General features: G+C 33.4%; 1 protein-coding gene across 5 annotated transcripts in view; it reads left to right on the forward strand.

Moving 5' to 3' along the window:
* Nucleotides 1–21,953, forward strand: part of CNBD1 (cyclic nucleotide binding domain containing 1) — a 460,555-nt gene that overhangs the window by 33,368 nt on the left and 405,234 nt on the right. For 4 of the 5 annotated variants that reach the window (XR_006212925.1, XM_042973091.1, XM_015538490.2 and 1 more), the window contains exons 3-4: nucleotides 5,962–6,075; nucleotides 20,504–20,662. Coding sequence is in view for 4 of the 5 variants with exons in the window: in XM_042973091.1 (XP_042829025.1) it covers nucleotides 5,962–6,075; nucleotides 20,504–20,662 (273 nt within the window). In the remaining variant the exon portion in view is untranslated. The remainder of the gene's footprint in view (nucleotides 1–5,961; nucleotides 6,076–20,503; nucleotides 20,663–21,953) is intronic. The other variant, XM_042973093.1, reaches the window with a different exon arrangement.

The following is a 21,953-nucleotide window of genomic DNA, read 5'->3' on the forward strand; positions in this document are numbered from 1 at the left end:
AAATTGTGGATAATTTCCCCCAGGGAGAATTTATAACTGTCTCTTCTTAGAACCAGAGTATACCAAGAAACTGGGATTACTTCATTCTCCTTCAAAAATCTTTCTCCAAAGCAAATTTCTCAAGCTGAGCTACCCTCTTTTTTCCTGGGTCAAGGTACATTTTTCTCTCAGCAGTGCTCTTATCAGTGCCCTCCTCACAACCCTACCCCTTTGTCTGCTTCATGCTCACATCTTAGGTACCTATTCAACTCACTTTAATTTCTTTTTTTTTTCTTTTGCAATGTGATGGTTTTTGGAGATCTCAATATCTCAATTACTTTCTTCTTGTGAGACCAACAATGCAACAGAAAATTCTTTGTGCATGATATGTGCAACAACAGAGTTCTTCAGAGAATCAAGACTGCCATGATGTAGTAACTGAAGATTTTTCTTTCTAAGATGTGATGTTCTACACTATAAGATGAATGCCAGATATTTTCTCTTTAATAGTTCTCTTCCAATGATGTAAAAGATTCAGACTCATTGGCTAAGTCCTTTTCAATAAAGAAGTCTCTCTCGTGGCTAGACAATTTTAGTCTTGACATTAACTTGAGAGCTTCATATGTATTTGCTAAAGAAGGATTTAAAGTTGACTCAAATTCTTGTTCTTTTTTCACTGAAAATGGAGTTTATATATCTATATTTGTAATAAAATAAAAAATGTGTTACTATATGCTATATATTCTGTACTTAGATTTATATTAATAGTTATTATTTTTACATGGCTAATACATTATAAAAAAATGGGCCATGGTTTTGCATTTATTTTTTCTAACTACTACAGTAATCTTAAAGGTAGGTAGTTCTTTTCTAGAAATAAATAAATGAGAAGATGAAATAGTTTGCAAAAGATAAACCACAACATCAGGTTACATGCTAATCAGATATTTGTTCTGAAAATAGGGTAAGTAAAATTTTTTGACAGATCAATATCCCTGTAAAAGGTTAGGTTCAGTCTTCAAGTCATATCTTTGCAGTTGGCTTTGTCAAAATAGATCTTTTAATTTTTCTTTAGGAACTTTATGAAAATAAAAAGGGGTTGATCTTTATGATTAATATATCTGCTAATCAATTATAGTGGCATGTGGAACTCCTTTGAAAAACTAATCAAATAATTTTGACGCCATGAAGTCACTCGTAATGAGCTTTATCCATAGATAAGAAAGATGATCAAATGAATTCATAAGTAGAGACTACATTTCCAAAATATTTAAAAATAAGTCTGGAGAAAACTGAACTGCATGACACTTTATAGTGACATTATCTAAAGACTGCTGATTGATTGATCTTTCATTTAGTAGCCAGGGCATTTTAAATACATTGGCCTTATTATGTAGCATTTTTCTTCTTTCTTTAATTTTGTAATAAAATAATAAAAGCCATTATATACAAGGTAATATATAATAAAATAAATATATACATTATACATAATGTATAATAGTATATTATATCTATATTTTTATGTATATATATAAAAGGAACTTAATTATTATCAAATTGTACCTCTGCTTTCTTCTAGTTTGCAAGAATAACATTCACATTTTTTCAATTTTCATCACATAAATGACTAGATGCTACAATACTTATAAGACAAATTTAGGAAGAAAAAATCTATGAGTGGTTGAATAGATCCAACCTTTATGGCTCGTTTTAACTAATTTAAAATAAAAAATGTAAACTGCCTTAGGGAAGCCACATAAATATAATTAATCAATAAGTATTTTATTAAAAGTATATTATGTTCCCAGACTTGTAAGCAAAACTGAATGGGATATAGAAGATATAACTAGTTAGGGAAATCTAGCCATTATAGACAAACCCTAAATCTCAGTGGTATAACACAACAGAAATTTCTTTCTTTCTCACATCAAGCCCTATAGGGTTATATTTGATTGGTAGGCTGTTCTGGTTTAGGAACTCAGGCCTCTTTCAAACTTTTGTTCTTTCATCTTTGTGGTTTTCAAGTTTAACCTGCTAATTTGCCTCAAGCTGGAAAGGAAAAAGACATAGAGAATCTTTTATAGAAGGGTTTTTTGGTGAGATTGGGGGCAGATTTCGATGGGCCTGGTCTGGAAATGGTGCACATCACTCCCACCCTCTCTTCCATGTTCCTTTGGCTAGAACTTAGCCATGTGACTATATCTAAGTGCAAGAGAAGTTGGGAAATGTAGGTTAGCCCTGTACCCAGGAAGAAAGGGACATGGTTTGTTGTAGCATAGGGAAGTTTTTAAGATAGATATAACATAATTGAATATTAAACATTGAATTATTATTATTTAGACATGTATCTATCATTTAGTACATAAGCAAGTAAAGCATATAAAGCTTAAATGACTTTAATACTTTTAAACCTTAATACTTTTAACTTGATATAAACTAGAAAAATTAGTACACAAACAAAGGTCATTTTGATCCCAAGACTAGGGTTCTTTTATTTCTTTTTTTTAACATTTATTCATTTTTTGAGTGTGAGAGAGACAGAGCATGAGCAGGGGAGGGGCAGAGAGAGAGGGAAACACAGAATCTGAAGCAGGCTCCAGGCTCTGAGCTGTCAGTGCAGGGCCTGACGTGGGGCTTGAACTCACAGACTGCGAGATCATGACCTGAGCTGAAGTCGGATGTTCAACCAACTGAGCCACCCAGGTGCCCCATAGGGTTCTTTTATTTCTTATTGTAGGCACAATCTAGTAGAGGAGGCAAAAAGTAACTACTTGTCATGCAGTTAGGGAACCCTGCCAAGGCCATTAACTGGTATCCCTGTCCCCTGGCCTGGGATAGTGTAATTTATGTAGAGCTAAAAGATTATTTTGATTGATTCACACAGTAATTTAAAAATTTTTAAAAAGTATGTTACAGTCTTATTCTGCTCAGGTTGACATAATACTGTAGGTTGTCTTAACAGAAATTTATTTCTCACAGATCTAGAAGACGGGAAGTCCAAGATCAAGGTGCCAGTTGTTTCATTTCTGACTAGAGCTGTCTTCCTAGCGTGCAGATAGCTGCCTTTTTGTCGTGTCCTCTTATGGCCTTTACTTGGTGTGTGCATGTGCAGAGAGAGATCTTTCTCTCTTCCCCTTCTTACAAGACCACCAGTCCTAACAGATTAGGTCCCTGCCCTCATGATCTCATATAACTTTAATTACCTCCTAATAGCTTTATCTCCAGTTACAGTCACATTGGCGGATAGGGCTTCAACATATGAATATGGGGGAGGGGGAGGAACACAATAATCTATAGCAGTCGCTAATATTTAAAAATAAAAATTTCACATGAGAGTTCAAACTTCTGGCTTATGTAAAAATTTTAAAAAATGAAAACCTGTAGGATCTGGCCATTTTAGACTTATCTTAAGACATGACAGATGAGAGAGAGAGAGAGAGAGGTTGTGGCTTTCTCTTTATGGGCATTATTTCCAGTTTGGCACACACCCCACCTTTTAATACCTGCTTGGCTATTGTAAGCATCCTGAAAGTGCTCTAGAGTTCTGGTGTGTAAATCTATAGGTTTTGTATGTATTTCCCCTTCATCTGAGGAAACTGGGGTTTCTCTGCAGGTGAGTTTCCTTGCAGGTGAGCTTCAATAAAGTAGAGAATTTTGTCCATAGAGTGCTTACTCATAGCTTAGGAAATTATGTGGACAGTTTTAAAGTGTCAAATAGTTATTTGGATCCATGGTCTACTTTCTGACTCTGCCATAATTCTTAATCTTTCTGTATCCCTGGATTTCTAATTATATTTATACCATTTCTCCTAATCTACTTCTCTTGTGCATATTTAGAGGCATTTATTGGCATACTTCACATAGTTTTAGACAATAATGCAACCTACTGAACACACAGAACTATATGTTTTTATTTCAAAAGAGACTTAGAATACGCATATACTGCCAGATTACATTTTGTGATGTAGAGTATACATCATAGCAGCATAGAGCACTTAGGTCCTCATTTTGAAAATTATATCATGCCTAGTTCTAGCATTTGTCTTTTCCATTTCAGCCTTCCACATTTTTTACTTCTTGAAGATATTAACTTGGAGACAGATCATAAACACTGGTCCATGTACATCAGCTACCACACCTTGAAAATTCTCAAGGATTAGATGAAGCAGGCAGTTCAGTCATAGACATGGAAAATGACAAGAGTGAAGGTCTTAGCATTTTGATGTAAGCTTCTTAGCCACTCCAAAGATGGTCTATCCAGATCACAGATTGGAGTAAGGTTCCAAGTCTTATAGCATGGGCTCCGTGTAGACAAAGGAAAGAGACCATAATTTTGTACTTCATGGGCCTCAATTTCTTTATCTACCAAATGAGGATGATAGGAATATCAGCTGATATAGTTGTGTAAGGATAAATTATACGTTACATGTAAACTGCCTAGAATAGTGACTGGCACTTAGTATTAACTAACATGTTTTATTGTTTAGGGAGCAGTGTATCCAAAAAGTTAAGACAATGGGTTTTAAAGTCAATATAGTTTTCATTTGTACCCTGTGTCCTCTACTTACTAGTTAAATGAATTAAGTTTGCAGTTTCTTTATGTGTAGAATGGGCAATAAAGAATAGCAACTTTATCGGGTTGTGTAAATATATAATGAGACAAAAATAGTGTAAAGATTTTAGCCCAGTGTTTGGCCTATAACAAGTACCTGATGTTTTACAAGTAGATGTGTAAAATAGATAAATGTAGAATGTGAATTCTAAGTTGGGGGAAAAAAAGATCTTGGAGAAGCTTCTAATGATATGTGACTGGATTTAAAACAGATTAGATTCTTGCTTCATGTATCTCTATAGTGTAAGATTAGGCATGAAAATGCTTAATGTATATTAAATCAAATTCACTTTGCACTATTTGAGTTAATTAAGTTAAATTAACTTAGATAACATTCTTAAAGTATGTAGTATTTGTTTTGTGTAAAGAATTAATATGGCATTTTAGGAAACTTTGGCCTGGAGAAAAAAAGCTGTTATAAATATTTTATAATGTGTTGCTATTATTTACACTGACAATGAAATAAAAGATTTCTCAAGTATTTTTATATTCATTGCCATGAGGCAAATATTGACAAAGATGTTTATCAGTGTTCGTTTTTAAGTATGATCATTTTTGATAATTATTGAAATAAGCTGTCAAGATGAATGCTTAGCATTTAAAAAAACTGATCAATTTTTCATGGTGGTTGTCTATTGAAAATTGAATGAAGCAGATTTTCCAGAAACAAATGTCATTACCTGACACTGAATGATAATTTACTATATCCTGTGGATTATTGGCATTTTTATATTTGCGGTGTGTTGAAATCTGGCTACAAATAGGAATCCCCTGGAGAAGGATGTTTAAAATAGGCCCATGCAGACCTCTAGACTTGGAGATCTTTCTTCAGAAAAAGGATAGAAAACCGTACTTCTAAAAAGCATCCCAGTTGATTCCACTGATCTTGTGGATTGGGAAATGTTGATCTTTTGCTCTAACATATCTTTATTCCAGTTCTAAAAAGAGTACATGATATTTTCATAAATCATTGCAAGGATTCAGATAAATATACTTTTTGGTGATATATATGTGACCTCTATGTGAATTATTTTGGAGGAATTTTAATTATGTGGCATATTTTATGTAAGGGCTTTAATCAATTACAGAAATAAAACTTTTAAGAAGGCCGAACTTAAAAATTAAATTTTTGACATTGACATTCCCATAAATCTAATATTCATAAAATATTTCTTACTGAGGCACACTATGAACAATTTTTATAGTGGATCTTTTTAAAGCACAGAATGTTTATGTTTCATATTTTTGTCATTTGTTTTTTTAGGCTAAATAGTATAGACTTAAGTTGTATGTATTGAGTCAAAAATCTTTCCTTGGAAACTATTATCTTATGACACTTAAAATTTAATTTGTCTCTCTTATTTTTAAAGCCAGAGTTCTTACAGTATCCTGTCAGCTCACAATATGTTTATAAAGCAATATCCTAAAATATTCCTGAAGAAAAAAACCAGACTGCCTAAACTCTTCAAACAAGAGGAAAAAAGGTAATGATGTCTTCTTTTGGAAACAAGGTTGATGTGCATATGCATTAAAAAACAAATGGAGCTCAAATAATGAAAGTATTTAATCTGTTTCCAGCACTCCATGCTAGGGAGCAGCCAAGAAAATGAAGTTTGGTAGGGAAGAGTAAATTTACACAATGATTTGGAGGAATTTTAATTATAAGGTATGATGATTGGGACTAATAAGTGATGTTGCTCCTTTAGTTTTATCATTAAAAAGAATAAGCAACTAGCCTTATGTAATGAACATAATAAAAGAAAATGCTATTAGGAATGCGAAAGATAATACAATAAATGATACAAAGAAAACTAGGAAAATTATAAATTATGATAGAGTTATATAACTTGAGGCTAATTTGATAATCTAGATGTTATTGATTAATTTCTAAAAAAAGTGCTACTAAATTTATTCAAGGAGATAGAAATTAAAAATTTAATATGGTATAAATAGAAATTGTAAAAAGTACTCTTCAAAAGTATAATTTGGAGCAAAAAAGAACAAAAGCAAAAATTAAAAACCCGTAGCCAAGTGATATCACTAGAAGTTCCTTTCAAATGTCCAAGAAAAGCTAAAATTTCCGTGCAATTTAGTTTTTCCATAGTGTAAAAAATAAAAAGTAGTTTGTGATTTTGCCTTGTATCCATAACTCTGATATCAAAATTTAGCAAGAATAAAAGCCCCTGGGTGGTTTGGTTGGTTGAGCATGCCATACTTGACTTAGGCTCAGGTCATGATCTCGCAGTTCATGGAATAGAGCCCCACATGGGGCTCTGTGCTGACAGTGCAGAAGTTCTCTCCCCTGACAATGCAAACAGTGCCTGCTTGGAATTCTCTCTCTCCCTCTCTGTATCTGCCCCTCCCCAGCTCACATGCATGCACTTTCTCTCTCTCAAAATAAATAAACAGCTAAAAAATTTTAACAAAAGTAACATAAATAAGAAATACTAATTTTAATTATTATCATGTAGGAAAATATACATAATAAAATATTAGCAAGTGAAATAATGCAATAGTGTATTAGATGTGTACATCATAGTTATATTGGTTTCATCTCATGAACTTAAAGAAAGTTCATCATTAGAAAATCTATTATTACAATTTTATACTACTAGTAGTTCAAGAAGAAATGTTGAAAAGGTATTTGATGTAATTCAATATGTCTCATAGTAAAATTAAAATCATGCTTTTACTTGTAATTGTGCAGTATGTGACTATTAAAAACTACAAAACATTTGTATTTTAAGCCAGAAAGAAACTCCTCTAAAGTAGCAATAAAAATACCTTAAATGGAATTAAAATTACATTCATGAAATGTATTAAATTATGAATCTCTAAGCTTAGCTTACACTGGCCCTTGGTAATGTGATGAATTCACATAGGCTTGGATGGTGGGACTAGAGCTCAGGTAATTCAGAGAAGCTTTTGGCAGAAAATAATTGATGAGAAAACATGAATCTTAGCAAACACTAAATACCAACACTATTAAAATTATTCATGAATAACATTTACCCATTATCATTGCCATATTCAACACTCTGTCATTCACTTAATGTAAATGTCATGTGACAGATACAGCAGCAAGGCTTTGAAGAATGACATGAGCCTTGTTTGGGACATCTGGTGAGAATTCCTTATGTCAGGGCATTTGCTAAATATCGAAGTGCAAGGAGAGTAGAAGAAATGCTTCATATAACCATTAACTCCACTTGGAGCAGTGCCACGTAAATGAAAATAAATGGAAGACCTGGCTGGAACATAGATCAAAGATGACTCAGAACTATGACAGTTGTCCAAATTTATTTTATTTATGAATCAACTATAGAGAAGGTAATTTTTTAACATATCGACAGGTATTAGATATCAAATCTGCAATATTTCTTTTAAAAAAGCACTGAATTTTGACTCACACAACTTGGATCTGAGTTTCTATTTTGTCCAAGTGTAACAGCATGACTTGGGAATAGCCTCTGAACATTGCTCTGTTTTTACCTCGGTAAAGAAGATAATATTAATATCCCACATTAATAGCTCATTTCAGAGTTATGCATGGAAAGAACTTTTAAATTGTACTAGCTTTTATTATTATCATGGACTACAGATATAGGCAGTGAGGATGTTTTGTATAGATGTATAACATCTGTCAAGAAATTCTGCCGCTTTTCAAATAGGTTAACCAACAACAGCAACAATAACAAATAAATACATATAATAGTAACAGTAACAAATTGCTGCATCTTCGCTTAAACAAATTTAATATTCACCCTTTTAAACAAGAAATGACAGAGTTAAATTATTTTTTAATTGAAGTGTAGTTGATGCACAATGTTACAATAGTTTTAGATGTACAACATAGAGATTCAGTAACTGTACATTTTACTATGCTCACCACAAGTGTAGCTACCATCTGTCATCATACAATGCTATTACAGTACCATTGACCACATTCCCTATGCTATACCTTTCATCCCCATCCCTTATTCATTCCATAACTGGAAGCCTGTATGTCCCATTCTCCTTCACCCATTTTTCCCACCTCCCACCCACATCCCCTCTGGAAATCACCAGTTTGCTCTCTGTGTTTATGGGTCTCTTTTGCTTATTTATTCATTTGTTTTGTTGTTTACATTCCATACATAAATGAAGTCATATGATATTTGTCTTTCTATGTCTGATTTATTTCACTTGACAAAATACCTTCTGGGGTGGTTCATGTTGTTGAAAATGGCAAGATCTCATTCTTTTTTATGGCTAATATTCATTCCATTGTATATAAACCACATCTTCTTTATGCATTCGATAGATGGACACTTTGGGTTGCTTCTGTATCTTGGTTGTTATAAATAATGCTGCAATAAACTTAGGGGTGCATATATCTTTTGAATTAATGTTTTCGTTTCTTTGGATAAATACCCAGTAGTGGAATTACTGAATTGTATGGTATTTCTATTTTCAGTTTTTCAAGGAAACTCCATACTGTTTTTCACAGCAGCTGTACCAATTTATGTCCCCATCAACAGTGCATGAAGGTTCTTTTTTCTCTACATCCTCCTTAACAGTTATTTCTTGGAGAAGACAGACTTTTAATCAGTACGCCTTTATATCAGTTCATTTCTGGAGGAAAAGAAGGTTTAAGGAAATGATAGTAATTGAGAAAACTATTCCACAGAATTGTGGAAATCTATGTTGAAGATATATTTATTAAATAAGCAACTTTTTGGGGGGAGAGTAGGAAGTCAAGTATTATAAGGAAGCTTGTATTCTTATTTGACTTTTATAAATCATTTGACTTACTTTTTTGGATAGTAAGCCTAGAGACAATTTGATTTTTTTTTCTTTTAGAGAATGAATAAAAATGACTAAACTGCAGCTTTTCTATTGGGACATTTTACTCCGCATTTTTAACCATTTATTCATTTGTCTGTGGGCTTATTGTTAAACTGCAAAGTTGTGTATGGGCTTTGGCTATAATATACTTGTCTCATTAAATTTAACAGCAATCAATCACATGTTGCACTTAATATGCAGGGTATGGCGTTTTAGACTCTTTTGATATATTTTTACTCAGGACATTTTAATGAAGTCCAATAAGTATCTATTATCCTAAAAGATTTAATTCTAATTAGGCATAGGATCAAAAAAGGATGAAGAAAAGGGAGTAACTTGCTCTGTTTAGAAGGAGTTTCTAGGTTTATAACTTATAACAGATTATAACAGGTTTATAACCAGGTAATGGTAATGTTTAGCAAAACCATCTTAACTTAGCTTGTGTTATATAACTTAAAACTGAAGAAACCTGGTAAGAGTAAAAGGATGTTGGCAATGTGCTATACTGTGCTTCCTGTCCACCAGCCCTGGGGTCTCACTAAGAGTATCCTTCAATGTGCTAAAGGCATCCTGACTGGAAGGGTCTTCTGGGATATTTCTCATGGCTCCAGAAGTCAGTATGCTCAGTTGGCCAAATTACCTATTTCTCCAAAAGCTGTCAAAGCATGTTTTGTGCAAAGATTTGATGCTTCAGTTTGGACTTCAGATTCTAAAGAGACTAGGACATTTCAGCTGCTTGAATTGAAGCTCAAAATTTTACTTCTACATCTAAAAGCAGCAGTAACATGTACCTTTGATCTGGGTTAAAATGATGTGGAACTTCTCTGTAATATATATATATTTTTCCGAAACACATTTTAAAATAATTATTTGGTATAGTACACATTGTACCTTGATGGATTACAAATTCTCTCTAAAAGTGTAAGTGCAGAAAATGCTGGAAAATAAAGATGAATATTTGGAGATGAAGCAACTAAAAACCTAGAGCAAATGGATTCTGATAGACTGACTTTAAAAAAATCTCTGCAAAATTACTTTCTTAGCTTGTGTTCTTTCGAGATTTGGACTCAATTTCATTCTCTAGCATTGTGAAAATTACCCATGTGCTACAGCTACAGCTAAGTAGTGCTTATTTCATGCTAGCTTGAATCTGGCCTCAGGGTAATTAACCACAGGGTATTTGAAAACTATGTATTTAACGTTAGAACAAAGGAGACTATCCTTTTCGTGATTATAAAACCCTTATTTTGTCTGAAGTTCTGAGGTCTATTGAATGAGATGCTCCTTGTGTGTTTTTTTTAAGTCAGAACAGTAATAATTCTGTTTTACTATTTTTCCCTAAAAATAAATGCAAAAATTTACATCATCTAGGAAGAAACCTTATAATAATGCTTTATCATTTGTTTATTCATTTAAATAATATGTACTGAGTATTGATCGTGTTAAGTGCAAGTCTCGCAGGGTCTCATATTCAGAAGGTATGGCACTGACAGGCACTAAGAGGTAATAAATAAAGTGTAATAAGTGTCAGCGGTGACAAAGTGCGGGGGTGGGCAGTTTGCATTGAGAGTGCTTGTGTTAATGTACTAGATGTACTAGAAGGTCAAGGCAAGAATCCCTGAGGAAGGGATGTTGAAGTTCAAGGATAAGTAAGAGTTAGCTAGGAGAAGAAGGAAAAGAATCCTTGAGACAAAAACAAAACAAAACAAAACAAAACAAAACCAAAAAAATCCCCAAATTCATGTGATGGTCTTCACCATTATTATCCAAGTGCTGGTAAGGCTATTTTGGCTGATATAGTAATTTCCCAGTTTAGTAGTTGCCACTAGAAAGTTTTGGGAAAATTTTTTTTCAAAATATTTAGATAATTTCTTCCATATATGTCAACATGGGAGTGGTGATGGCTTGCAGTGCAGGAGAAGAAAGAAAAAGAGGGAAAGAGAAAGAAAGAAAGAAAGAAAGAAAGAAAGAAAGAAAGAAAGAAAGAAAGAAAGAAAGAAAGAAAATAAAGAGGAGAAAAAGAAAGAAAGAAAGAAAGAAAGAAAGAAAAAGAAAGAAAGAAAAAGAAAGAAGAAAATAAAGAGGAGAGAAAGAAAGAAAAAGAAAGAAAAGAAAATAAAGAGGAGAGAAAGAAAGAAAGAAAGAAAGAAAGGCAGAAGGAAAGAAGGAAGGAAGGAAGGAAGGAACAAAAGGAAAAGAAAGAAAAGGACAGAAAGAAAAGAAAAAGGAAAGAAGGAAGGGAGGAAGAGAGGAAGAAAGGAAAAGGAAAAAAGGAACAAGGGAGAAAGGCAAGGGCAAAGTGCAGGACTGTCATGCTAGTTTATGAAAGCAATATTTGGACCTTTGAGAGAATTTTCAGAAGGAAAGGGAAGGGAAATTTATAGAAATCTAACTAGTTGCCTCAGCCATGGTCTGATGTCTTTTGTGGCCCAAATTAAATCATTTGCTATGATATAAAAATGAAACCCTGGATGGCCTCGGGCATTACTGTAGCAAAATGGTGGCAATTTGTAGAAATTGCCTAAGTGCATAGGATTTCCCTGTGTTAGAGTGAACTGTTATAAGAAAGTTTCAAGTCTTGAGTTGGAAAAAAAATTCCATTCCATGTTTACAACTACCACTGAGGAATGGTAGATTATTCTAAAAGGAAGGCCCTTTTGTCACACTTTCTTCCTTATGGTTTTGGTTGGAATTGTCCAGGAATAGGCGTTGAACTGTTCTGACTTGAGTAGAAGTATTCTAACTTGGAGTTGTGGAGCTATCCAGGGGTGAGGAAAGGCAGAGAAAACAAGAGGCAGACAAGAAGCAGGAGGAGCCAGGAAATAATTGGAGAAATGTGCACTGAGTGAGGAGAAACCATTTGTCCTAGGCATGGGATGAGGACATTTAAGAAAAGAAAACTCTTATTAATGTATTTCAAGTATGTTGGGCTATATGTGATACAGCATCTCTTTAGGATAACCCCAGTATCTGATGAACTCTATTGCACTTACAAATGCTCTAAATATTTGGTTTAGTTTAGTTTAGTTTGGTTGAGGAAATATAGGCAAAGTTGGTTTTATTTCTGGATAAACAAGACATGGAATAGAGTATTTAAGGAAGAAACACAGTGGCAGAGGTAACTTCAGAATGTCATCTGGGTAAATGTTGAAATCTTAAGGAGAGGTTTGTACTTCCATGGATTTGCGTGGAACCTTATCTAGATTTTAAGAGGCCAGTAGATCCCAGTGGGCATAATTTTAATTGCATGGAATTCCTGACCAACACCCTACCCTGATAATGGAAAAATGTGATACCATCAGTTAAGAGATAGGTAGTGAACGTGGTGCAATTATGAGTTCAGCTGGAAGAGTATTATAAATGCTGCTGCATTTTCTTATAGATTCCATTTCTGTAAGGGGAAAAAGCTGTCTTTGATTCAAAGGGAATCAGTTCTAGGTTTAAAAGCCTATAGTTGAAAGTTTGGAGCTTCTTCCATATTGTGTACTATTGGTGGCAAGAAATTTGCTTCCCTGTCTCCAAATTGGCCCTTCCATTCTCCAAAACGAGATGCTTCATTCATTACTTAAATTAGCCCAATGAGGCTAAGATCTCTTCAAGGACATAACTATGAAATCAGGAAGAGAAAGTCTAAAATTTACAAGCTACATTTTCATTGAATTTAATTATTTTATTTAATAAATTAAGTCCAGCTTGAGTGACAATATAGCTAAATGATGTTTTATTATTGTTTCTCAATAGTCAGTAATCATCAATTCCAGTACAGAAGTCAGGTAGAGAGCTTTGGTACTAAAGCAAGGTTGTCTATAGAATATGGAAATGGGGATGGAAAAGAAACTAGATAAAAGCCATTAAGATGAGTGTGTAAGAGCTAAACAAAGCTAATTTAAGAATGCTGAGGGGACACCTGGATGGCTCAGTGGGTTAAGCGTCCGACTTTAGCTCAGGTCATGATCTCACAGTTCGTGGGTTTGAGCCCCACGTTGGGCTCTGTGCTGACTGCTCAGAGCCTGGAGACTGCTTTGGATTCTGGGTCTCCCTCTCTTTCTGCCCCTTCCCCTGCTCATGCTCTGTCTCTCAAAAATAAGTAAACATTGAAAAATTTTTTTAAAAAGAATGCTGAGGAAAATTAAGGATCAGTAAATATGTTATTTTATAGCATATATTTTATAAATATATGGTAATATATTGTTATAGTCAAGGTTGTCTTTAGATATCCCAACTTTTTAAATTTGGGCATCTTTAATTTCAGTTAATATTCAGTAGGTAAATAATCCTTTTGAAATAATTTGACTTTCTTGCATTTTCATATAGCTTGTCATATATTAATGGAAAATGTATTGCTGCTTTATAGCATAGAATACAGATTAAGTACAATCAACTGTTCACATTTAACTGTGGATTTTCTATTGCTTTTTGGGGATGAAAAGAGGAGACTCTGTGTTTGGCATAGACATTTATCTAGTAGAAACCAGGGAAATATTGCTTACCTCTTTCTCTAACCTTAAAATATTCTTCTTATATAATAAGAGATGACAGGATTCCAATATTTGCTGTCAAGAGTATATAAAAGAATTTGCCTTTGAATCCTCAATTTTAACTTTGGATATGTTGGCAATGTGTGGGACAAAGTCAGCACTCTTGCTCAATATAAGACAAAGCTTGCATCTTACAAATGTACATCCTGGGGCTGGAATTCACTCATAATTATTTCCTGGTTTTTCCTGGTTTGGCACCAGTGATAATTAAGCTAAGCTTAACAAATGGAGTTAATGCAGTAAATAAACTTAAAGTGGTTGTATTTTTATGAGTCAGGCTGACTTCAGAGTCTAAAAAAAAGGATTGAAGAATCCTATAGCAAACATCTTAAGAAAGATCCTATATATATTTTATATATTATATATATATATATATATACTTACATATATATATAATATATATATAGTCCTATATATATTTTATATATTATATATATATATACTTACATATATATATAATATATATATAGGATACATATATTATATATATATTACTCTGACTCTAACCACTACCTAGTAAAATTTATATGGATTTACAAAAAAGTGGGGGAGGGGGATACAGAAAGATTTGGGGGACTAATTTTAAAAAGTTTGTAAGAGCTAGAATACAAGAATACATAGATGGCAGTGTGTTGTGATGGCCTCTGGACTAGTCAGATCTGGGTTTGAATTTCAGTTCTGCAATTTAGTAATTGTATTACTTTAAGATTATCTAAAATTTTGAATCTTAGTCTCTTTATCTATAATTGAGACAGTGATACATACTCTTTAGTCATGTTGGAGGATTGAATGAGATAATGAGATAATTTAATGCACTAAATTTTATTTTATTTTGCTTGTTAGTGGTGCTAATCCCTATCGCCTGAATTTACTGGGGCTTTTTAAAAAAATCTTTAATGTGGCCAATTTAAAAACAATGACATCTATAAAAACTATTATTTTGCACTATGAATAATTCTTTTACTAATGCATGATTGTGTAATATACATTGGTCCTTTGGAAAATGGTTCACTAGGTTATATAGATCTTGCAAATGTTAACATGTTTTCTTATGCAATGTATAAAGATCACAGTTTTTTTAATTTATAATTTTTTTTTTACCTTAGAGAGAGAGAGAAAGCACAAGCTGGGGGAAAGGGGCAGAGGGAGAGAGAGAGAGAGAGATGGAGAGAGACAGAGAGAGAGAGAGAGAGAGAGAGAGAGAGAGTATCCCAAGCAGGCTCCATACTCAGTGTGGAGCCCGGCACAGGGCTCAGTCTTGTGACCCTAGGATCATGACCTGAGCCGAAATCAATAAGATGCTCAACTGACTTAGCCACCCAAGTGCCCCAAGATCACAATTTTTATATCATCACTGATCATCAGAAAAGCCTTACATGTTAGGAAGCTCTCAAGTTTACAGAAGTGGATACAGGTTTTACAAAAATCAAATTTTTACTTGAATGTTTAACTTTTATCATAAACAGCAGACACTGTTTATTTGAAGTGACAACTGCACGTCACTGATTTTTGAGAAAATAGATTCCAAATATCCAAGTTATATCCAAATATCCAAGTCATTTATTATAGTTTGTCTTTTGGCTATTCTTTCAAGTTAATATGGAGTACAGTGAAATAAGGTAATAGTAGTGCTTACAACTCAGATAATAATTCACTTTTACTTGAGATAAAAATCTCTTTGAGGTAATACAAAAATGCTTTATCTATACTTTTCCTTTTGTCACACAGAATATCACAAAGCAGTGTACTCCAGGTCAGAGGGTTGGGAATAAAATTAAATTTTTTTTGGCTTTTTAAAAATTATAAGTATGTGGCAGTGAAGAATTCAGTGACTTCTGGAATAGTTTCGTCCCATTATTTTGAGTCATTCTTGGTTGCAAGTAGTTTCACCCATCATTATTTTCATGATTAGATTTCAACACAGCAAGAAAGAGGCAAATACTATCTTAATGGTATTGTGATTTTTGATTTTTTTTCTCTTTGTAGTTTGCTGAGGAATTAAATAACTTAGTGATTTCCTATAGTCAGTATAACTCCATAAATACATGAAAAGTGATCAATATTTTTCAATTAATTTCACAAAGTCAAAAATTTAATAATATGGTAGCAGTAAAAATGTAGAGCAACTGAAACTTATGCCTTGGCTATTGTTATAGCCAGTTTAGAAAACAATGTGGCATTACTAATATAATGTTGTGCATATACTAATTTTAATTCTTGGAGAAGTTCTGGATGTACAAGATAGTCATAGTAGCCAAGTTTGTATATAGCAAACAAACAGATAAAAAACAAAACAAACCTGGAAACAAAAATCTCAATTGCCCACAGACTAAGAAAATCCCCTTTGTGGTATATAAATATAATGAAATCTTATACAGCAGTAAAATGAATGAACTATAGTCATTAAATCTCATAAACACAATGAACAACAACTAAAAAACAAGTTATGGAATTCATAAGAATCACTTCATTTCTATCAAGTGCAAAACTAAATATGCAAAACGAAAATTAGGTTTTTAAAGGGATGCATATATTTTTGATTAATCTGTATAATGAAAACCAAGGGAATAATAGGAACAAACTTCAGTGTAGTGGTTATCTCTGGAGTGAGTGCTATGTATCTGTCCATGGAAGAGTAATTGTACAGTGCCATGGGTACCTTAAAGATCTGGGTAGGTACATTAACATTCATTTTACTGTTACTTTTAAACTTACAATATATTATGTATTTTTTAATTTAATAATCAATAGGAACAATGCCAAAAACCTTAAAAAGTCAATAGCAGAGAAATAACTAGAATTGCCTAATTACTTGCTAGTTATGGTAACCATCAATTCTGTGGATAATTTCATGTATCCCTATCATTTGCTTTGAGTAAAAATTAATTCAGAAATAATTAGATGTAGTGATATCAAAAAAGTATGAAAAGATTAACAGAGAATATTAATCTGTTGTATAGTGGCTATGTCTATTTGACAGGGTCAAAATATTTTTTTTTAAGTTTATTTATTTATTTTGAGAGAGACAGAGATAGTGCAAGTGGGGGAGGGGCAGAGAGAGAGGGAGAGAGAGAGAAAATCCCAAGCAGGCTCCGTGCTGGCAGCACAGAGCCCAATGTGGGGCTCGAACTCAAGAAACCGTGAGATCATTACCTGAGCCGAATTCAAGAGTCAGACACAACCGACTGATACACTCTTTGCCCCAAGGTCAAAATATTTTTGAGCAGAATTTGGCATCTTTAGAAATTTTTTCTGCAAGAAAATTTCTTGTACTTTCTTCCTGGAATATTCTTTTTTTTTTTTTTTTAACTTTTTTAATCTTGTGTGGCAGTTTAAATCTCTCTCTGAGACATTGTCTTTTCCTGGCAAGCAAAATATGTCACCTATTTTTACAGTCTTATAAGTATCCTATACTTGTTATTCATAACATGTATAAATTCTTCATATCACTTTTAACAACTTTCAATAACACATTTAGGGACTAATTAACCTATTAGTGCCTTCCCCCATTAGATAGTAAGGAACATATTGGCTAAGCAGACTGTCGTGAGACCTTATTGCCCAGAAGATATCTGGCTCACCCTATCCAGTGATGGCCAGTGTTATATGGTTGCATTGGAAGTTGCATGGGTGAAGTCCTGGTCATGTTAGGGCCTTACATGGCATGATAGGACCTCATCCTAAGCAGGTGGGTAACCATCTTTATAACCCAAGTGTGTCTCATGAGGAAATGGGGGAAACTTTTGAAGCCATGCTTACTGATGGCTGATGGCATCACGTGTTCCTTGCTATATTTTAGGTATATTGCAATAAAATTGAGTAAATGGCATTAAGAAAAAAAAAGTAAGGAATCAGAAATACAACTGATGTTTGTCTTTTGTCATATTAAGAAAGTTCACTTCAAGGCACCTGGGTGGCTCAGTCTGAGCATCTGACTCTTGATTTTGGCTCTTGATTTTGGCTCAGGTCATGAACCCAGAGTTGTGGGATCAAGCCCTGTGTTGGGTTACATGCTGAATGTGGAGCCTGCTTAAGAGTCTTCTCTCTCTCCCTCTGCTCCTTTTCCCTACTTGTGTGCTTTCTCTCTTTCTCTAAAGAAAAGAAAAAAATATTTCTATTTCTAGTTTTGTAGGAGTTTATATTACACATGAATGTTTTATCACATGAAATGTTTAGATAATCATGATTTATTTTATCCCATTAATATGTTGAACAACATTCATGAAATAGTATTCCTGGCATAGTCTTAACTAGGCTATGCTTTATATCTAAAAAATTATTACTGAATTCAGTTTATTAATATTTTGCTTAGGATTTTTGCATCTATGTTCAGTGATACTGGCTTGTAATTTTCTTGTAATATCCTTGCCAGATGTTGATATTAAGGCTAGGTTGGCTTCATAATACTAGCTGGAAAGTATAGCTGTCTTTTGTATTTTCTGCAAGTATTTGGGTTTATTTATCTATTAGGAGTTTGTTAGAATTCATCATTAAGGCCATTTTGGCCAGGAGTTTCTTTGTGGAAGGAATCTTACTTCTTAGTTATATTCTTTAAGATATTTAGAACAATTCAAAGTTTCTTTATGTTATCAGTATGGTAATTTGTACTTTTACAGTGATTTATCTCATCTAAGGTTTCAAATTTGTTGGCATTGGATTATCCATACTATTATATATTTGTATATTATATATATATTTAATATATTGCATTATTGCTAATTTTACTATGTAATGATGAGGATAATTTTCTACCATTTCCCGAAGAGTATAGGGCACAATTTAATCAACTAATCAATTAATGTGTCTGACCACCTATTTGTTTCTATTGCTTTTGGTGGTTTAGTATCTCCTGGTTAATTTCAAGAGGCTTAAATGTCATTGGGGACTATTTTGAATCCTTTGGCTAGTTTGAGATTTACAACATGAAGTAGAAAATTCAGGAGTTGCCCACCTTGGGCAAATATGATGAACTTGGGCCAGAAGAATACTATGTCCATGGGGACTCACTTTGCATGTTCCTGCCACAAAGCTGCTATATCTACCTTCACTTTTCCCTCCAGTCCACAGACCTCTCCTTTTTAGAATATAAGAACTTCATTTCATTTGCATTTTAGTATACAGGCTGGGTGGAGAAAAGCAAATTGCTTTATACCTGAATTCTCATCATTGCTGAGCTTTACTGTGCTTACTATTTATAGGAGTAAGTAGGGATAGAGTTTGAAGTGGTGTTCTAGGTCTGGAAGGAATGTTTGAGGTTCTGTAAAAATGATAGAAAGGGAAATGGATTTTGGCTTTTAATTTTATATTTGTAAGTTATGCTAGGCTATCTTCTTTGTGTATACATCAAGTAAGCTTTACTACTAAGCTTTAACAAGCAGCTATGAGTGGTAAGACAAATTATATAAACTCTTTAATCTGCAATTTCCTTATCTTATCAATGGGGGATAATATTGTTTATTTCACATGGTTAATGTTAATGAGATATGTGCATATAATGTTTAGCAGAACAACCAGCACAAAAACTCAAATGTATGTTCGATGTTAATGTGATTATTTACTATTATTATTATTATTATCCCACATAATGTTTATCTTATATTTAAGTATGATTTTAATATTCTCATGTATATAATTACAGGTCATTTGGGCTTTTATCATCCCCACATTTTTTTTTCTTAAGGATAATACCATTCATTAGCATTCATTAGTTTTTGCTGTTAGGTTTTTAGTGACTTCTAAATAGAAATGTGTGGAACTAGAAAAATGAATGGGAATGGTTATTCAGCCATACATCTCCTGGGAACTTGGGTGTATAACATACTGTAGCACAAGAATAAAGAAAAATGGCTGCTTTCAGATGATCACAATTTACCAGTTGGAAACAAAAGTTTTTAAAAAAGCAATTTTATAATTGGTGTGAAGAAAACACCAAAAAACAAGTGAATGGCTCTAAAGAGAAGGATATTGACCATTGACTTCAAATATTTACTAAGTTATGTACATCTAATTACAAAAGATGGTTCAATCACTTAATACAGTTATAATACGTATAATCAGGCTCTGAATGTGGAAAGTATTTTATGTATGTCCACTTTTAAGTGGACGTATGTAACACCACTACTGATGACTGGGCGAAAAAACAGAACTAAGGCAATGAAAAGGCATACATTATTAAAATGCCATATTATCTCACAACAATGCAATTTTGCTCTTAACAGTAAAGTAAAAGTTCATGGTACTCTTTTTTTTAGAGGAAGGGATGTCATAGCATCTGTCTGGCTTTTTTTAAGTTTACTTATTTATTGAGAGAGAGAGCGCGCACACAGGAGAGAGAGAAAGTGTGGGGAGGGGCAGAAAGAGAATCCCAAGTAGGCTGTATACTGTTATCATGGAGCCCAATGCAGGGCTTGAACTCACAAACTGTGAAATCATGACCTGAACTGAAATCAAGAGTTGGACCCTTAACTGACTGAGCCACGCAGTTGCCACATGTCAGTCATTTTTATACAATATGCAACACCATAATCTGTTGTGTTCCTTTGTTCAGAGAACCTACTGAAGGCACCGAAGAACTTCAACCCCAACAACCTGATGATTCTCACAATATAGCTATCCATGTTAAAAAAGCACGTGGTGGCCCTACTTTATATGAACCAAAAAAATTAGAAGAGAAGTTAGTGGAATTCCTGGATATTTTAAAGAAATTGTAAGTATTTTTAGTACTTCTTATTGAATGATACTTTTGAATAGGTCCACTTTTTTTTTTTAAGTTAGTTGTTTGCAGCTAAGTGTGTTTCAGTTGCAATCTACCACTAATGGTTGATTCAGGAGAGGTAGAAATACTGAAGACTGTTTCTAGATGAATGCAGTTCTCATCATTCAGTCTTCATGGCATATCATGAATATATTGGTAATATATCCAGTTGTGGCACATCATTTTAATTTTAAGCTGCAAGCAAAATAGGTGTTAATTACTGATTGTATTAAATCAAAATTATGTTTAAGATTTCATCAGTTTATGTTTTGTCAGCTCTTCACAGAATTTAAACTGTCTTCTCCATGGCACAGCCATTATATAAACTTATCTCATATTCTTTTTAACTTCTTAGAACACTTTGCACCATGATTGGGGCACAAGTGCCTGAAGGAGAGGGAGAAGGAGAGAGGAGGGATTAAATCTGGGTGGAGGCTGGTTACCAGATATGGTATTGGACTTGTGAATGAAATTAAAGTTGAAATGAGACCGTGGGAAAATGTGATAATGGAATACTGATTGACAACACAAACAAAATGAAGAGGAGAGTGTCAAGACTAGAATTGTGCCTGAAAGAAAAAAACAGTAGCATAGAATGAGAAAATAAAAATCTGGCATTTATATTTGGAGGAATACACTAAGAATTCAATGCTATAAGCACTTTTCTTGAAAATTGTCATTGCAAATTTGAGAAAATATGGTCGGTCAGAGTTTCCAGGAAATTTGAGAATAGTCAAATTTCTGATGCTTTTACTTACAGCATCAACAATGAAATAAACACAGCAATTACTAGTCTCTTTATAAGAAAGTAGGTGTGAGGGAATTGTGGAAAAGGAAATCATAACCACCTGCCATACATGGGTATAATTAAACTGGTAAGCTGTAAAAATAGAAAATTTAATGAGAATGTGTTCAGTGAATATGTTAAAAATATGCTTTGGTAGAAAATCACTAAAGCACTCAAAGTTACTGGAGTTATAGCCACTTTCATTCCATTAAACCATAATGCTGGCAAAAATTGTATTGGATTAAATTTTTTTAAGTGTCTAGAAGCCTGTGAGTCACTCACCTATGATTTCAAATTGTACTGGGCTGGAGGATTTTCAATGGGGTAATCTCTGTCTTTCTGAAAATAACAAGGTAGCACTTTCAAGAAAACAAAGTTCTTATAAGCTGCAAGAGGAGCCTGAGCAGCTATGGTTCCCTGGCAAAGTGTTGAAATACTAAGGTAAATCTAGGTTGA

The sequence above is a fragment of the Panthera tigris genome, chromosome F2 (assembly GCF_018350195.1).
Source record: "Panthera tigris isolate Pti1 chromosome F2, P.tigris_Pti1_mat1.1, whole genome shotgun sequence".
NCBI classification, from domain to species: Eukaryota; Metazoa; Chordata; class Mammalia; order Carnivora; family Felidae; genus Panthera; species Panthera tigris.